The sequence below is a fragment of the Juglans microcarpa x Juglans regia genome, chromosome 6D, assembly GCF_004785595.1.
Source record: "Juglans microcarpa x Juglans regia isolate MS1-56 chromosome 6D, Jm3101_v1.0, whole genome shotgun sequence".
Lineage (NCBI taxonomy): Eukaryota > Viridiplantae > Streptophyta > Magnoliopsida > Fagales > Juglandaceae > Juglans > Juglans microcarpa x Juglans regia.
The window spans coordinates 34778644-34794187 of record NC_054604.1 but is presented as its reverse complement, the minus strand read 5'-3'; the positions used below and the strand labels follow the sequence as shown (position 1 = coordinate 34794187).

The 15544-nt window shown below is 34.7% G+C and overlaps 2 protein-coding genes across 3 annotated transcripts; one reads left to right on the top strand and one right to left on the bottom strand.

The window, feature by feature from the left end:
* Positions 1 to 949: 949 nt before the first annotated feature.
* On the top strand, positions 950 to 9056 carry LOC121234454 (probable bifunctional methylthioribulose-1-phosphate dehydratase/enolase-phosphatase E1). 2 transcript variants are annotated; one of them, XM_041130392.1, is made up of 12 exons: positions 956 to 1362; positions 1620 to 1756; positions 2101 to 2196; positions 2371 to 2490; positions 2873 to 2962; positions 4185 to 4364; positions 4836 to 4991; positions 6609 to 6758; positions 6837 to 6938; positions 8023 to 8132; positions 8236 to 8354; positions 8835 to 9056. In XM_041130392.1, the coding sequence occupies exons 1-12, from the start codon at positions 1137 to 1139 to the stop codon at positions 8924 to 8926; spliced, it is 1578 nt and encodes a 525-aa protein (XP_040986326.1). In that variant the 5' UTR covers positions 956 to 1136; the 3' UTR covers positions 8927 to 9056. The 2 variants fall into 2 exon arrangements, with proteins under 2 accessions (XP_040986327.1, XP_040986326.1); XM_041130393.1 differs by lacking the exon at positions 2101 to 2196 and having other exon boundaries at positions 950 to 1362.
* Positions 9057 to 11617: 2561 nt separating this feature from the next.
* On the bottom strand, positions 11618 to 12986 carry LOC121235571 (VQ motif-containing protein 4-like). The gene is made up of 2 exons (XM_041131914.1): positions 12972 to 12986; positions 11618 to 12431 (listed from the first exon to the last, which is right to left on the bottom strand). Exons 1-2 carry the CDS (start codon positions 12984 to 12986, stop codon positions 11769 to 11771), a joined length of 678 nt encoding a protein of 225 aa, XP_040987848.1. The 3' UTR covers positions 11618 to 11768.
* Positions 12987 to 15544: the final 2558 nt, after the last annotated feature.

The window sequence follows — 15544 nt, the reverse complement described above, 5'->3', positions numbered from 1 at the left end:
TATTTTAAATAATTATAGATTTAATAAAATATATATAATTAATTAAAGCAACATATCAACATATATAGATAAAAGAAAAATTATATTTTCAAGACGGTGTATAAATCACATATAGTAAAATATTTATATGATATAATTTAATTTAAAAAATAAATTTTTAAATTTAAATTTTATAAATCAAATCATATAACTAACATAAATGATGTGTTTTATATATAGATTTGAGAATATAATAACTATAAATAAAAATAATATATAACTTGAAATAAAATACCATGTGAAACATAGAAACATATACTATATACGTTAATATAAGCAACGTTGTCCCCTCGTACGCTTGTTATGGTCATTCACTAAAACTAGTTTTTGGAATGCGTGATACATTCATACTCTTACGATCTCATATCGATTAAGTATGAAATTAATTAGTGATTTATAAATCTCTAGGCACCCTTATTTTATAAATCAATTTTTAAAAGTGAATTTGATAGAGTGAGTTCATAACAAATGGTGTCAGAACTACTTCACATCTAAACTATATTGCGACGGTTGCAATCATGCAGCACAAGGTGATATTGGCATGACAGTATTCGTCCAAGATTAGGAAAGACCTAGTGCATAATCAGCCCATGTAAGTGTCGGTATCGTCGTAGACGTAGGTTGCGAGCATTGTGGTTGTTACGATACCACATTGACTAAATATGGGATTGATTAGTAGTTTATAAGTCTCTTAGGCACTATTTCTTTTAAGCTAATTTTCAAGAGTGAGTTGAACATAATAGTTATATATGATTAATTAAAAAAAAAATCAATCTTTAGGGTTTTAGCTCTTCAATTTAGATTTCTTTATAATTAACTCTTCGACTCTTCGAATCTCAAACAACATGACTAACGTCTCTTACCATTCAGACGGTTGAGGGAACAAATTTTGAGCAAATTTTCATAACGAATCGAAAGCAAATTTTGAACAAAATATTAATTTTTATTCAATTCTCAAATGTCATATATTATTTTTCCGGGATAAACATTAAACATACTGTCTGTTTCCGTAAAACAAATATGCTTACGCACTTAATCCGACACCTATTCTCCGTCTCTTGATCAAGTAAATACTCTGTTGCTCTCTATAAAATCCAATGGCGACGGTGCCAGCAGTGGCAGCGAATGGAGTGAAGATGGGGGTGGCATCACAGGCATACCTGGAAAGCAAGGCAGTGAAGGACGCGAGGGTTTTGATCTCAGACCTCTGCCGCCAGTTCTACACTCTTGGATGGGTCTCCGGGACTGGTGGCAGCATCACCATCAAGGTCCATGATGATTCGATCCCTAAGCCCCACCAGCTTATCGTCATGTCCCCCTCAGGTGCTTGCTCCTCTTGTATTTGGATTTCTGGGTTTTCTAATTTATTCTTAGTTCGTGTTTGTGTGTTCTTTTGAGTCTTTAAAATTGGGGGTATACTCTTCCTGAAAAAAGAAGTGTTCTTTTGAGTTGTTTGGCTATATGGTGTACTTTTTTATGCATGTGTTGATTGTGGGTACCATGACTTATTCTATGAGTATTTTAATTTTTTTAGTATTGATCATACGAGCTCAATAATTTGTGTTGTGTAACATGGGTAGGTGTTCAGAAGGAGAGAATGGTGCCAGAGGATATGTATGTGTTATCTCCAGATGGGTCTATCTTGTCGCAGCCATCTCCTAAACCATTTCCACATAAGCCTCCTAAATGTTCTGATTGTGGTCCTCTTTTCTTGAAGGTATTAAAAGTCTGTTCTTGTAACTTTTTTAACTAACAAGCTAGTTGTTGGATATCTACAAATTAATCTGGAGATCGAGTTGCTATACATGCAACATGAATCTCAACTGGTTAATATGTTGTAGATCTGTATGGGCTCAACTTTAAATTTTTTTGGAAACGATCCAACATGATCCCGAAGTTGTGAAGTGTTCCCCAGAAGCAGGTGCTTGACAAGCCTGTGATATAAAGATTTCATCAACTTTTTCATGCACGTGAAAGCATTTTGCAATAGTAATCAAATTTTTGTTAAGCTTATTTCTAATCCTTTTTATTTTTGCCGGTTTATGATTTTCTTTAATCTAGGCATATGAGATGTGTAATGCTGGAGCTGTTATCCACAGTCATGGAATTGAGTCTTGTCTTGTAACAATGATTAATCCATTATCAAAAGAGTTTCGAGTAAGTTTTTATTATTGGCACATGTTAGCGAAAATTACCTTCTTTTTATTTTAAATCAGGCTACTATTCTCTAAAGTGGTTAACTCCTTTATCATATACAACCACTCTTGTCTACATCTTTTGGTTGCCTTGTTTTTCTGTTTTTGTGTTCATGCTTACCTGTACAATGTGCAGATCACTCACATGGAAATGATAAAAGGAATCAAAGGGCATGGTTACTATGATGAACTCGTGGTGCCAATAATAGAGAACACTGCTTATGAATTTGAGCTCACAGAATCTCTTGCTAAAGCTGTATGTATTTTTATACATTTCACTCAGTGTGACTCTATTTCCCTTTCATATAAATGTTGAATGGCACATTCTACTCTGTGAGGGAGGGAGGGAGGGAGGGAGAGAGAGAGAGAGAGAGAGAGAGAATTGGTATCTGTACAAATTATAACAATATAATACAACCATGTGATTGCATAAGTTCATATATGGGGAAAATACGTGCCTATTTTCCTGCATGATTTCATTTGATCATCTTTTGTGATGGATGCTTACTCTGATAACCTTCCTAATTGGTTTTTTGATAAGTTCCTTCCTAATTGTTATTATACTGTAATATACAATGATACGTTTTGACCTTTCTCTATATAGCTTAAGATTATTAACTTGCCTTCATGTATTGTAGATTGAAGCCTACCCCAAAACAACAGCTGTTCTTGTTCGTAATCATGGCATATATATATGGGGAGATTCATGGATCAGTGCAAAAACTCAGGTTTGTTTTATCCAAGGAAGATCAAATTAGCTGCACTGAGTGCTCAATGTGCTCTAAATTAGGTCAATGTAAATTGTTAATGATAAGACTCTGGTATTTTCATGGGTGCTTTTGGAAACTAGTTTCATCCCAAACTCCACTTTCTTCTTGCCACTGTTGATTATTCAGTATTTTGCTTCCTGGAATTTGTATGTTTATCTATCCATGTAAAGAAAAACATAAAAATGTTGTCAACTGCCCAAATGAGTAATGATAGAAGAAATCATTTGGGTAGGAGAATCAAGGATCCATGTTGTGTTGCTTTGTGAAAACTCCTATAGAGCAATAATATGGTGGTGTGCCAAACAGAATATACAACTTTACACCATAAAATAGTATGTGGCTTTACTCTCTGCTACCTTTCCATTTAGATTCTTTTGCTAACAATTCTTTCAGTATTTAATACTAAATTTGTATCCAGACTCAAAGTTACCATATTTTTAAACTACTGAGGCTCATATTTACTGTCCATCGAATTTCAAACTAAAATCACAGAACCATATGGATATGCTCGAGTCATGGATAGATACTTAAAGAGAAATGATATTTGCAGTCGTAGAGTGCGCAAGCGCCGCACAATCTCTTTGAAAAAAGGAAGTAAATACGGGACACACATGGAAAAAAAAAAAAAAAAAAAAAAAAAAAAAAAAACAAATTTTTTGATAGTATACCCCACTCTTTTTCAAAACGATTGTGTGGTGCTTGCGTACTCGACGACTGTATGTAACTTTACTCTATTTGTTCTTCACCAAAATCACAGAAGAATGTTGTTTTCAAATACCTTATTACAGTTTTGCAGTTTTCATTTGTTTTAAAGTTGTTCACTTGTTGCACTTTCTTCTTTGGGTTTGTGCCTTTATGTTCTCCTGCAATTCACTTGTAGCATATGCATAGCCTGCATTACAACTACGCTCAGTCCACGGTTTGCACCTACACTATTTTATGAGTATTCTTTCTTTCTTCATATTTCTGAGAACACCAAAGCAATTCACTTATACCAAATTGCTAGATCATAGCCGTGAGTGATGTGTAACCCATATCTGTATGTGTATGGATTAAAGCCACATGGACCCAGCTGCAATCTATATCAATATCTAGGACAAAATTATCTTCAAACCATCTTTAATATCTCTCTAGAGTTCATTTGATATGCCATCTTTCAAATTTCTGGCTTTCCTTTCAGGCAGAATGTTATCATTATCTTTTTGATGCTGCTATCAAGCTTCATCAACTGGGGTTGGACTGGTCTACACCAAACCATGGCCCCATTCTGAATGTTAAAGGATATTTAGGGAATGGTGCATCTGCAAGCATACCTGTGAAAGCAGTGGCTGATGAAACTCATGGAATTGAGCCATTGCGAGTGAGTTTATGAAATGTTCTTTATTTTCCTGGAAATCGTGGGATCCTAGACCAATTAGCAATATTCTTTCACATCGTTTATTTTTTTAATTTTTGGGGAAATGCTCTTTCTAGCCTTCAACTAATAAGCATTTAACAATTTGACACTTTGCACCTTTAACTACCAACATTGAAATATTGCACCCTCCTACTTATAACAAACTGACAAATAGCACCTTCATCCAATCTTAACTATTAAGATGAATGAAAATAGGTGGAGATAAGTGATGTCACACAATCTTGGTCACTAGATCTTAACAGAGCGTGCACATTGAAACTTTTTGGTCATTTGGAAATGCAATGTGTCAGCGCTAGTAGTTGGGGTGTAAAGAGTAAAACTCCTATTAGTTGGAGGGTAAAAGGTGTATTTTTCCTCAATTTTTTTATATTTGTTATCCTTATAAAATTTATTTTTCATTTATTTGGGTTGCAGCGTTGCATTGTTCTTGACATCGAAGGGACTACAACTCCTATATCCTTTGTTTCTGATGTTCTGTTTCCATATGCTCGTGACAATGTTGGGAGGCATCTATCTGCAACATATGATACTGCAGAAACCCAAGATGATATTAAATTGTTGCACTCCCAAGTAAGACATTTGTTTGGGTGTTTTGAATTGATAATGGTGCTTGTGGAATAATTTAGATGTTTGCATGACATTTAGCTTTTTTATTGGTGTTGCTAGTGGCAAGAAAATATGGATTGCTTGATAAATTCCTCTCAAAGTTGAATGCTGTCAATATTTTCCTTTTTTGCTTTGCTAGTAACTTTGTGATGTTAAAAAGCCTAATTTGACAAAGTTACAGAGGATGCCAACCTGGTCCTGTCAAAAATTTCATTCATGGTCTGAGAACTGAAAATCAGAGGAGGAGTCCTATTTGTATGATAAACCATCTATCTGACAAATGACAATGCCTGCCTACAATCAAATAATACACATACCCTTTTCCTTCTAGATCCACTGAAGATTCAAAAAAAAAAAAAAAAAAGCTAGAAGCTGCAAACATGACTCTCAAAACATTCAATCCTGTTATTGCCCCAATAAAAGTTACATTTACATATCCAAAAAAAGTTTTTTTTCGTGAGTAACCTTTCTGCTACTGGTGGTTGTAACAATTATTGAAGTCAACTTATGAAAACCCAAATGAATAATAGATAATAAGGTGATGAAATAATAGATAATCAGATATAAAATTGGCCCAAGTGGTGAAGGCCTTGGTCTTGGGGTATCACTCCCTTCAAGGTCCAAGGTTCAACACCTCATGGGTGCAAACAATCATTTGGGGCCACACCCCCTAATGAAAAGCCAGCAATGCAACCAGTTCCGTGTAGAGAAACTTCTGAGGGTCCGGTGCACGGGACTGAGGTTTACTCTATAGGGGTGGGTCCAAAAGACCCTGCCTTGGAGAGGTTCCCTGAGATAAAAAAAATATAGATATATATATATATAATTGTTCGGAGTCACTTGGCTGTTTACTATGTACTATTCAAACAAAGATGGTGAATTTTAATGGAAAATTGCATCCGCATGAATCATCTTTGAAAGGAGAATTAACTCCTAGGTGCAAATCTCTAGGGCCCATCGGATTAGGGGATTCTTCCCTTGAATTACCCGAGGTGCACTTGCAGGAAACTCTTTGTTGAGAGCCTGTGCACCCCTGGGATTAGTCGAGACGCTGTTCCCGGACACCCGGTGCCAATAAAAAAAAAAATTGAAAGGAGAATTGCCTTTTCTATGAACCATTGGCTCCTGTGATAGACTGTTCTTGTGAGGAGATCTTGAGAGGAAATCCCCTGTAGTGCTTACCAGGAGTTGTAGTTTTGTTTTGTTTTTTTTTTTTTTTTTTTTTTTGATAAGTTAGAGTTGTAGAATATTAATGATAGTAGTTCATGACCCGAATATTTTGCCTTTGGTAATGTGAGAATCGGGACGGTTACCGAAAGAGAAAGGAAACATACATGAGGAGAATTGAAGACTATACATTGAGAGATCACTCTGTCCCCTCAGCATCAATTTAATTGTAGAATTGTCAGTTGAGTGAGAATTTCGCTTCAGGTAGTCCTTCCAGCAAACCATTGATGGGAGGGAGGGAAGACTCAAATTAGTTTTCTTGGAGCTGCGGCATTTTGTTAGACAGTTACTAGAATTGACTGACTCAAAAGCTTTTTTCTATGAACTATAAATTGCTCTGCATTCTTAATGCAGGTTCAGGATGACCTGGACAAAGGTGTTGTGGGTGCTGTGCCCATTCCCTCTGATAATGCAGGGAAAGAGGAGGTGGTTGCTGCTTTGGTTGCTAATGTGGAAGCAATGATAAGAGCTGATAGGAAGATCACTGCCTTGAAACAACTACAAGTAAGCCAAACTGGATTATAAAGAAATATGATCACTATGAAGCCCATCTTGTTGGTATCGCTGACATTAGCTATGCAGGGTCATATATGGCGTACGGGATTTGAGAATGGTGAATTGGAGGGAGTAGTTTTTGAGGATGTGCCACAAGCTTTGGAGAAATGGCATGCTTTAGGCATAAAGGTCTTCTACGTTCATTTCCCCTCACCGCACTTTCTTGTTTTCTTCTTCCCTTTTCATGTCTGTGAATTTAAGTTTTGAGTTTAAACTTCCAGGTTTTTTTGTTGTCATCTCTAATTTTATGCTTGTTTAATGCTGTCTTTCTTCTTTTCTTCATAGCAATTGTGAGAGAATGCTGCTATCCATATGACTACTTGTATTCCAACCATTGCACACATACAGAAATACACACTCATGCACTCACGTGATAAAAACATGCAAGAGGGAACCCATTAAAGCAATTGTCTAGCTTTCTACACAGGACGCCATGTGGCCATTATTTAGTAAATTTGAGCACTCAACTGTGTGCTGATGAAAGGACCTATGTCATTTTGAAGAGAGGTTGACTATCCATTCCACGATCCAATTTTTGGTTTGATTGCTTCCCCTTGGGGAGGGAAAGAAATTTTATAAGCCAGCTAGTGATATTTGTTGACTCTGAATATCTACAAGTTCAATGCATCTCCCTGTCAAAACTATCACTCTTTCTATTTAATGAGCCAGTTGTTGCTGAATGAAATATTTCATAAGTCCACACTCTCATCCTATTTTGATCATACTAAGTGGTATGTGTCACATTCATCACCATTAGATGATAAAGAAACATGCAATAAATGATCATTTAATGGTGATAAATGTGCCTCATCATACTTAGTGGGATGAAAGTGAGATGGTAGTATGTTGTATAGAATTTTTTATATTTCATTAAAGTGTGTAATGCTTGTAATCTTAGCCTACCCTTGTCCCTCCCACCCAAGGGTTGTAGGGATGCTACCCTTCCGTGAACATATGTCTTTGTAGAATCATACTCGACTTCCCTTAGGAATATGGTCTTTTATTGAGCAAAAATTCGTTGGTTCTGAAATAAGTCATTTTCTTTGCTCTCTCTCACTAGCTGGCACCACGTTTCAGTGTAACTTCCTTCTTTCATCCACCTTAACTTGGAAGACATCGCTACTTGAATAACAAATAGATGCAATTTCTTGAATGCATCTGATATGTATACATTTTCTTTGAAAGTTTATCATGTTTCTATCTTGTGCAACAGGTGTATATATACTCCAGCGGTAGCAGGTTGGCACAAAGGCTCCTATTTGGAAATACTAGCTACGGAGATCTAAGAAAGTATTTGTCTGGGTTTTTTGACACCGCAGTGGGGTAAGTTCAAAAAGTTATATAGTGCCTCTGAAACCATAAACACCATTGTTTTAAGTACTCAAAAAGAGTCCCTTCTTGACTCCTCTCTCTCTCTCTCTCTCAGAAATAAAAAAGAAACACACAGTTATGTTGAAATCTCAGAATCCATTGGAGTTGATAAGCCATCAGAGATTCTATTTATTACAGATGTTTATCAAGAAGCTGTAGCTGCAAAGGCGGCAGGTAATCAGCTATTTCCATTGTGAAGATAAATAGAAGTAATAAAACTAACGTGACCCTCACCTGTCAGAATAATCGTGTAAATAGAAAATAATTTATTCATTGCTTACCAAATTGCTCTTATTTTTGGATTGTCACACGCTCATAAATGCCCATGTTTTAAGTTCTCATTTTTTAAGGAATGATAATTTCATTTTTATGAAAATTCCATCCTTGAAAGGCAAACTATTTTGTGTTCAGGTTTTCTGAGAAATGCTCGTTACCGCAACAATTATATACACAAGTGACGTTGCAAGAGTGGTTTCATCTTGCATCTAGAATATATATTTGGTTGTTCATATTCATCCTGGGGAACCTATAATAGGAGATTGACGTTGGTTGCAATTACTTACAAAACTTATTACTCATGTTTACATCCATGTTAGAAACGGAATGGCAAATTGTTTTTTCCTACAAAAATTTTAACACAAATTCATGTTGTAGGTTTGGAGGTGATGGTTTCCATCCGGCCAGGAAATGGAACCCTTCCAGAGAATCATGGATTCAAAACAATCAAATCATTCTCAGGAATCTGAAAGCAGACTTGTGGTTCTTTAATCATATGAAATGTGACGATTTCCATGAATTATAAGTATATAGTATATACATAAATTGCTCGCTCTTTTTAATATAAAATAAAATAAATGACTGTGCTTTGCTGCTTTCCTTGCTTGGTCTATGTTGCAATGAATGCTTTGCCTGAATTTTTGCATTTTAAATCAAAAGTGAATTCTCAACTCGATTAATTAGATATGACCTTCCCAGTGCAAAAACTACATCTATGTTACCAAGAAACATAATTGAGTTCTATTGGCTGAGATTGTAATATGCTGATGGACCTTAATATGCTCAACTGAAATAGCGACCATACATATAGTATTCCTTAGGATTGTGGAAAAATTAATTTCTATGAACATAAGAATAGGGGTGTAAAAGAAAAAATTGGAAAACTGGTTGAACCAGACCAAACAATACCGAAATAGGTTCTAAACCGGTGCAGTTACGGTTTTCAAAATTTAAAAATCGGTTTAAATCGAACTGGACCAGTATATATATTTATAACTTTTATATTATATTATATGCTAAATTGTTAATTAGTATAAAATGAAATTTTAATTTTATTATTCAAGTCTATTAATCTTATAACATAAGATAAATATAATATGTGATATAACATAAAATTAATCTTATACTTTTTAATACAACATATAAATTGTAATCTTATAATGTAAAATTAATATAATATAAAACTTTAATCTTAAACATAAACATTAATATTAAGTTATTAATATAAACTTACTTTTATATTTTTGACATAATAAATTATAATATATATATTCTTTTTGTAAATATATTTTTACACATTTGATGATATATAATCATATAAAGAGTCTAGAGCTTATATAAACTATAGGTTATTGACATATTCACCCATGTCTTAAAAAGGATTATCAAATTGCAATTTGCAATTGAAGGAAGAGACATCAATAAGGTTGTCCCTACAAATATTGACCACTCAACTTTGTAAAATGAACCTTTCAAACAGCTTCAATTGCTTGCATATTGTAAATTATAGGAAAACGATTTAGAAGCTAGCTTGGTCCAAGTTTCTGGTCAAAGCGACTACAAAGGAGGCTTAAATAAATAAATATCCAAGAAAATAAACTACCAAGCATTTGCCACATAATAACATACTCAACTTGCATTAAAAAAATATCTTGTCTTGGCAGTTTCTTTTGGGCCCCACCAACTATTTGGTCCTGTCCAATTACATTGACTAATTAAAATAGTATTATTAATAAAAGAAAAGAAAAAGTCTTCACAGTTTCTCCGCTTTTGTTGATTAATAAATCAGACTACTCTATTTTTCTTCCTTTTTCAAACATCATAATCACCAAAGTCCGACTTTCTGCTTCTTGTCTTAACCTTTATTCGGTTCCACAATTTCCTTCAAAAAGGAAGAAGAATGGTTTAAAGGAAAAATAATTCGCACAACAATTCAAGAGTCTTTTTGCCTCTGCAACTGTAGTCGACTTAAAACCATATGTGTCGAGAGTGTCTTTAGACTAAAAAGAAAAGGCTCAACATGTCAACAAAAGCTTCTACGGTAAAGCTATGCACTTACACGTCTTTTTTTTTACAAACTGATGTGTTTTGATACGATAAAAGTATCTTTATAATCTAACGAACAACATCAAGACACATCAATTTGTAAGAGTATTTTGTATAATACATTTGTGGTTTAGGTTTTCCTTGCCCAAACAACAGAAAAAAAAAAAAAAAAAAAAAAAGGCCAGCAGTATTTTTTTTTTTGGTACTGAATTTGAGACTAGATTATATATTAGGAAACGTCATTTTCAAATAGAATATCTTTCTTGGGGAACTCTAACAACGCCTGAAGGTGGAAATGGATCGATTGGTTGAGTTATTGAGAACAGCATCTCGCATTGTCCAATTATTGAAAAAGTTTAAATTGTATGAAAATATAGAAAAAATAAATAAAAAAATTCTATTTGCAAAGCCGCATTGCAGTTGCCTTTGGTGAGTGAGATAGGACATTCAAATTTGCCTTTGGTGATACGGTTCCTGAGTGTAGAGGGCCCCAGAAGGCTAGAAAGTAGAAAGACCTTCCCCAAGTTGACTCCCAATCCTTAAAGCACCAGAGTTTCAGCAAATACTACTACAACTATATATGATAGGACTTCTTCTTTCGATTCTTTCCTATGCAGTCTGCTTTGCCAATGAAGTAATAGAAATTTTCCTAATTTCCCAGCCATCATCATCCCTTATGATCCCATAATCATCAATTTCCAGACAGACACGCATATAACATTCTTGAAACAAATTTTATATTCATGAGTGCTAAAATAATGCTAGTGGGTTAAGTGAAATTTGTATTTACAGTTCAGATGTACACACAGGTCTGCTTGAGAGAGAGAGAGAGAGAGAGAGAGAGAGAGAGAGAGAGAGATGTTCTTTAGGAGATAAATGCCCTTTTGTTAATCAAGCAAACCCGGACGGGGAACATATAAAAGGCTCTAATTTATGTAATTCTCTTGAGAAAATGTTTGATGGAAACTCCTCCATGGAATATTAGAGCAAAAGAAACAAACCCAAAAAAAAAAAAAAAAAGTAATTGACCTGAACAAAATCTATCCACTCTTGATGGTTCCTAATAGGGATAATATAACGATGAAAGCAAAAAATAAAATGAAATGAAACCAGAGTAAAACGAAGACCGTCATCATTCTATGAAAAAGAGGGATGAAATTGTACAATTAAAAAGCAAGATGTCTACTTGTCATTGAGAACCATCCTAAACCCGCCATGAATCCCTCCTTTTAAACCGTAACACCCTTCATACAAGATCTCTCTCGATCAGGAAGAAGACCCTGTAACTCTTGGCGAAGTCACGGGAAACAAAGGCAAAAGCTGTGGCTGGGAATCTCTTGGAGTCGTCATCGGCGACGGATGCAAGTAGAACTTTTTCTCCGCGATGGCCTTCTCCTCCTCCGATGAGCTTCCCAGAGACGGCGAGGAGGATTTGTCAAACGGGTCTTCTCCATTCAATGGGGTCACAGGGCTAAGAGCAAGTGAAGGAAAGTCAAGCAGGCTTGGCGAGAGGATCTCCGGCTTGCGCGGCGAGAACCCGGGGTTCTGAGCAAAATTCGGCATCAAGGTGTTGATCATGAGGCTGTTCTTGAGGTTGTTCCTCCTCTCGTAGAGTTTGAACCCTTGTTGCTTCTTTTGTGCAGTCCTGATAGGTGGTATGCTATGGTTCTTGGACGGAGCTTGTGATGGATCTTGGTTCGGCCTCGGCGATGGTTTGGCGGTCTCCGATGAGCCCGTGAGCATTTGGACAACTTGTTTAAAGGTAGAGGTGTCCGCTTGAACAAAAGTCGTTGGGTAGGGGTTGGAGTCAGATCTGGGGATGGCTTTTGGGGTGAGAGGCGGGGTGGGGTTTTGGAGCCCATTGCTGTTGCTGCTGCACACACTGTTGGTGACATTGCTGGTTGGGAGTTTATGGGAAATAGGTTCTCTCTTTCATGGGGTTTTGAGGTTTTTTCCATTGATGGGTCCATCTCCAACACCCCCGAGAGAGAGAGAGAGAGAGAATTGGGGCTGCGGGGGGGTGATTTGGGTGGGAGAAGGAGGGGTGGATGAGTGAAAAACAAGGTTTGGATGGGGAAAGGTTGCTTATTTGCTGTGCTTTTTGTTTTTGTGTGCGCTGCTTATCTCTCATGCGTCTCTGGAGACCTTGGTTTCTATATTATAGTCTCTATCAGTCTTGAAGAAAATTGCATTTTTTTTTTTTTTTTTGGTGGGTGTTGGGGTTGATTGGCCAGAGAGAAAATGCACAACGGTTTTGGGAATTTGATCAAGAATAAAGGGTATTGGTTGAATTACGAATTTATTTGGCCATCAGCATCTGTGCCAAAATTTATCAAATAAATTCATATCTCCATGTTTGTATGTACAAGTGGCATTGACTTCAGAGCCCTGACTGCAGAGACTCCTGTGTGCGCATTTGTGTGTGTGTCTGTGATGGGATTGGAGAGGATGAATAAAAAAAAAAGGTACTTGGATCAGATTCATCCTTTCATATATAGTTCTGCACATTCAACGCGCGTGTATCACACGTACGGTCCAGATAAGTCCCAGTGATTGATGGAACCTTAACATTTACCTCACTCATAAAAGTGCATTAACAAGTCAAGATTCATCATGCAAATTGGTCAATCTATAGTGATCAAAGCATCTAGAATATCTTGTTTCCGTTCTTCACAAGAAAATGACCAAAGTTTTTCTTTTTCTACCCATTCTTTTTACTCAGCAGCATTAACATTGAATTATGCATAATTATAATTAGATTTGAGTTAAAAACGACATTCAAATGACTAACCTCAATCAATTTCAACCCAACATTAAATTAGGTATATATAAGGTTGTCTAAATTATTATTTTTCGTTATTTTCAAGATTTCTTAGAGTTCACCCATTAAAAAAGATAATTGCCATTAGGGGGAGGGAGAAAATAACAATTAAAAATGTTATTGCCTAGAGCAAATAAGAAGTCTAGAAGAGTCATGCATACAAGAGAGATATGTAAATATTCTATCTTAAAAGTTTAAACGATCAATAATAAATGTTCTAAAACTCTCTTCATGTATTTATATGTTTTTCACTTGAAACTCGACTTTGTTTGGATTCAGAAAACATCTCAACTGATCATCTCGTCTCATCTAATCATTACAATTTTTTCTAAACAAAATACAATAAACAATTCAACTTTTTTAAATCTCAAAATAAAAATAATATTTTATTTAACTTTCATCTCATCTTATCTAATCTCGACTTACTATTCAAACATCTCTTTAGTTTCGACAATAATTAAAAAAGAAAATGATCTAAACATACACAATATTGCAATATATTAGTTTAATGGCATTCAAAACATATATGAAGTAGTACTTTTTTTTTTTTAATGACAATCATGACTAAGTGAATAAATTCGGTTCCAAATTACGAGTGCTGTGGCCAGCAAGATCAGCTAGCAATGGTCGGATTCTAATTCTCAACTCACTCGATCTCAATGTCTAATCCATTTCTTAAGATGCTCATGTTCCGTAATCACATAATATATATATATATATATATATATATATAAATTGGGTGGTTCATATTAATTTTGATCATACAAATATTGCAGAAAAGCAATAAAGAAAAGAGAATCAAATTCTTAATTAGGCAGAAAGAGGAGGGAGGGACCCAATTAATGCCCATGACACAATACATGATGATGATGATGAGCAAGCTAGCTGCTCCAAGAGGAATTAGCAGTACGTCATAATCATAATCATTCTGGTCTCGATTGTGGAGTCCCTAACATATTCCATCAATCATATATGTAATTAAATAATGACTATTTTTTTTTTTTCGTCTCGAGTTGTAGTTTAATTCATTTATGAGAGATATATCAGCGCGCAAGATGCTCAAAAGATGATTGAAAATCCATGCATCGACTTGTTTATATTATGATAAAAGAATTAAGATTTTCCCCATGGATGGAAATTGAAACACTTAATCACTACAAAAAAAAAAAATGAATATTTATAATAAATTATTTACGGTGAGAATGACTATTTGTGATGAAAACAAATTTATTTTAATAAAAAATAATCATTTTCCTAGGTGATCATGAGCTTACTATTGCATGAGAATGCTACATGTTGTTGATAAAAACTTATAAAACATATATATATATATATATATATATATATTTCTACATAATATTGCTCGTAATAAAATACTCACGCCAGGGTTGGCTTTCTTTTGCCAGATTTTAGTGTTCCAATGTCAAACACTCATCAATGATCTTTTGCTGGCCAGACAGTAACCTTGTTATCCTGTCGCTGTAACATATACACATATATATATATATATATATATATATATATATGTGTACATGTATATGTATATAAAACATTGTTTCCTTAATCTCTCTCTCACAACACACAGATTTCTTCTCACTTTTACATGACATGCCTCGGATCCTCCAGCCCTCGATCGTGACCATGCAAATACGCAAAATCTTGGAGATTGGGCTTCATTTTTTTTTAATTTCCTTTTCTCGTCCCATTGTTTGGATCGGGCACAACGTCTATATATATTACATGATAATTAATAATATTGTTTCAAAGTACTGATCGTTTGATACGAAAAATACTACATGATATTAAAAGCTTCAAGCTGACATTAATACTATATTTTTATGAAAATTATTACAGACATAAAAAAATTTACATAAAGTAAACATACAAACTGATGTACGTAGTTTCATGAAATCGGTTAAATTTATTTTAAAATAAAAATGACCTTACATTCTAACATACAACATCAAACCACATCAGTTTGTAAGTTTACTTTTGTATAATTTTTTTGTGGTTAAAGTATTAATTTCTATTTTTTTTTTTTTTATCTTCATTGACATTGTAATTTGGAACGGGGACGTCTACTACTTTGACAAAATTTGGAGTATATACGTAATCGATCGTATTTAGTGCAATATATAGGCTTATGGTGGTAGTACTGTGCATTTTTATTGCATTGAATAATAATAATAATAATAATAATAATAAAGTAAGTCTTATTATA

Bases quoted from the DNA above. Each gene is read 5' to 3' on its own strand.
- LOC121234454 (XM_041130392.1), top strand. From the start codon at position 1,137: ATGGCGACGGTGCCAGCAGTGGCAGCGAATGGAGTGAAGATGGGGGTG. The intron at 4,992-6,608 runs GTAAGACATTTG...TTCTTAATGCAG, and splicing joins TTAAATTGTTGCACTCCCAA to GTTCAGGATGACCTGGACAA. The intron at 6,939-8,022 runs GTCTTCTACGTT...CTTGTGCAACAG, and splicing joins GGCATGCTTTAGGCATAAAG to GTGTATATATACTCCAGCGG.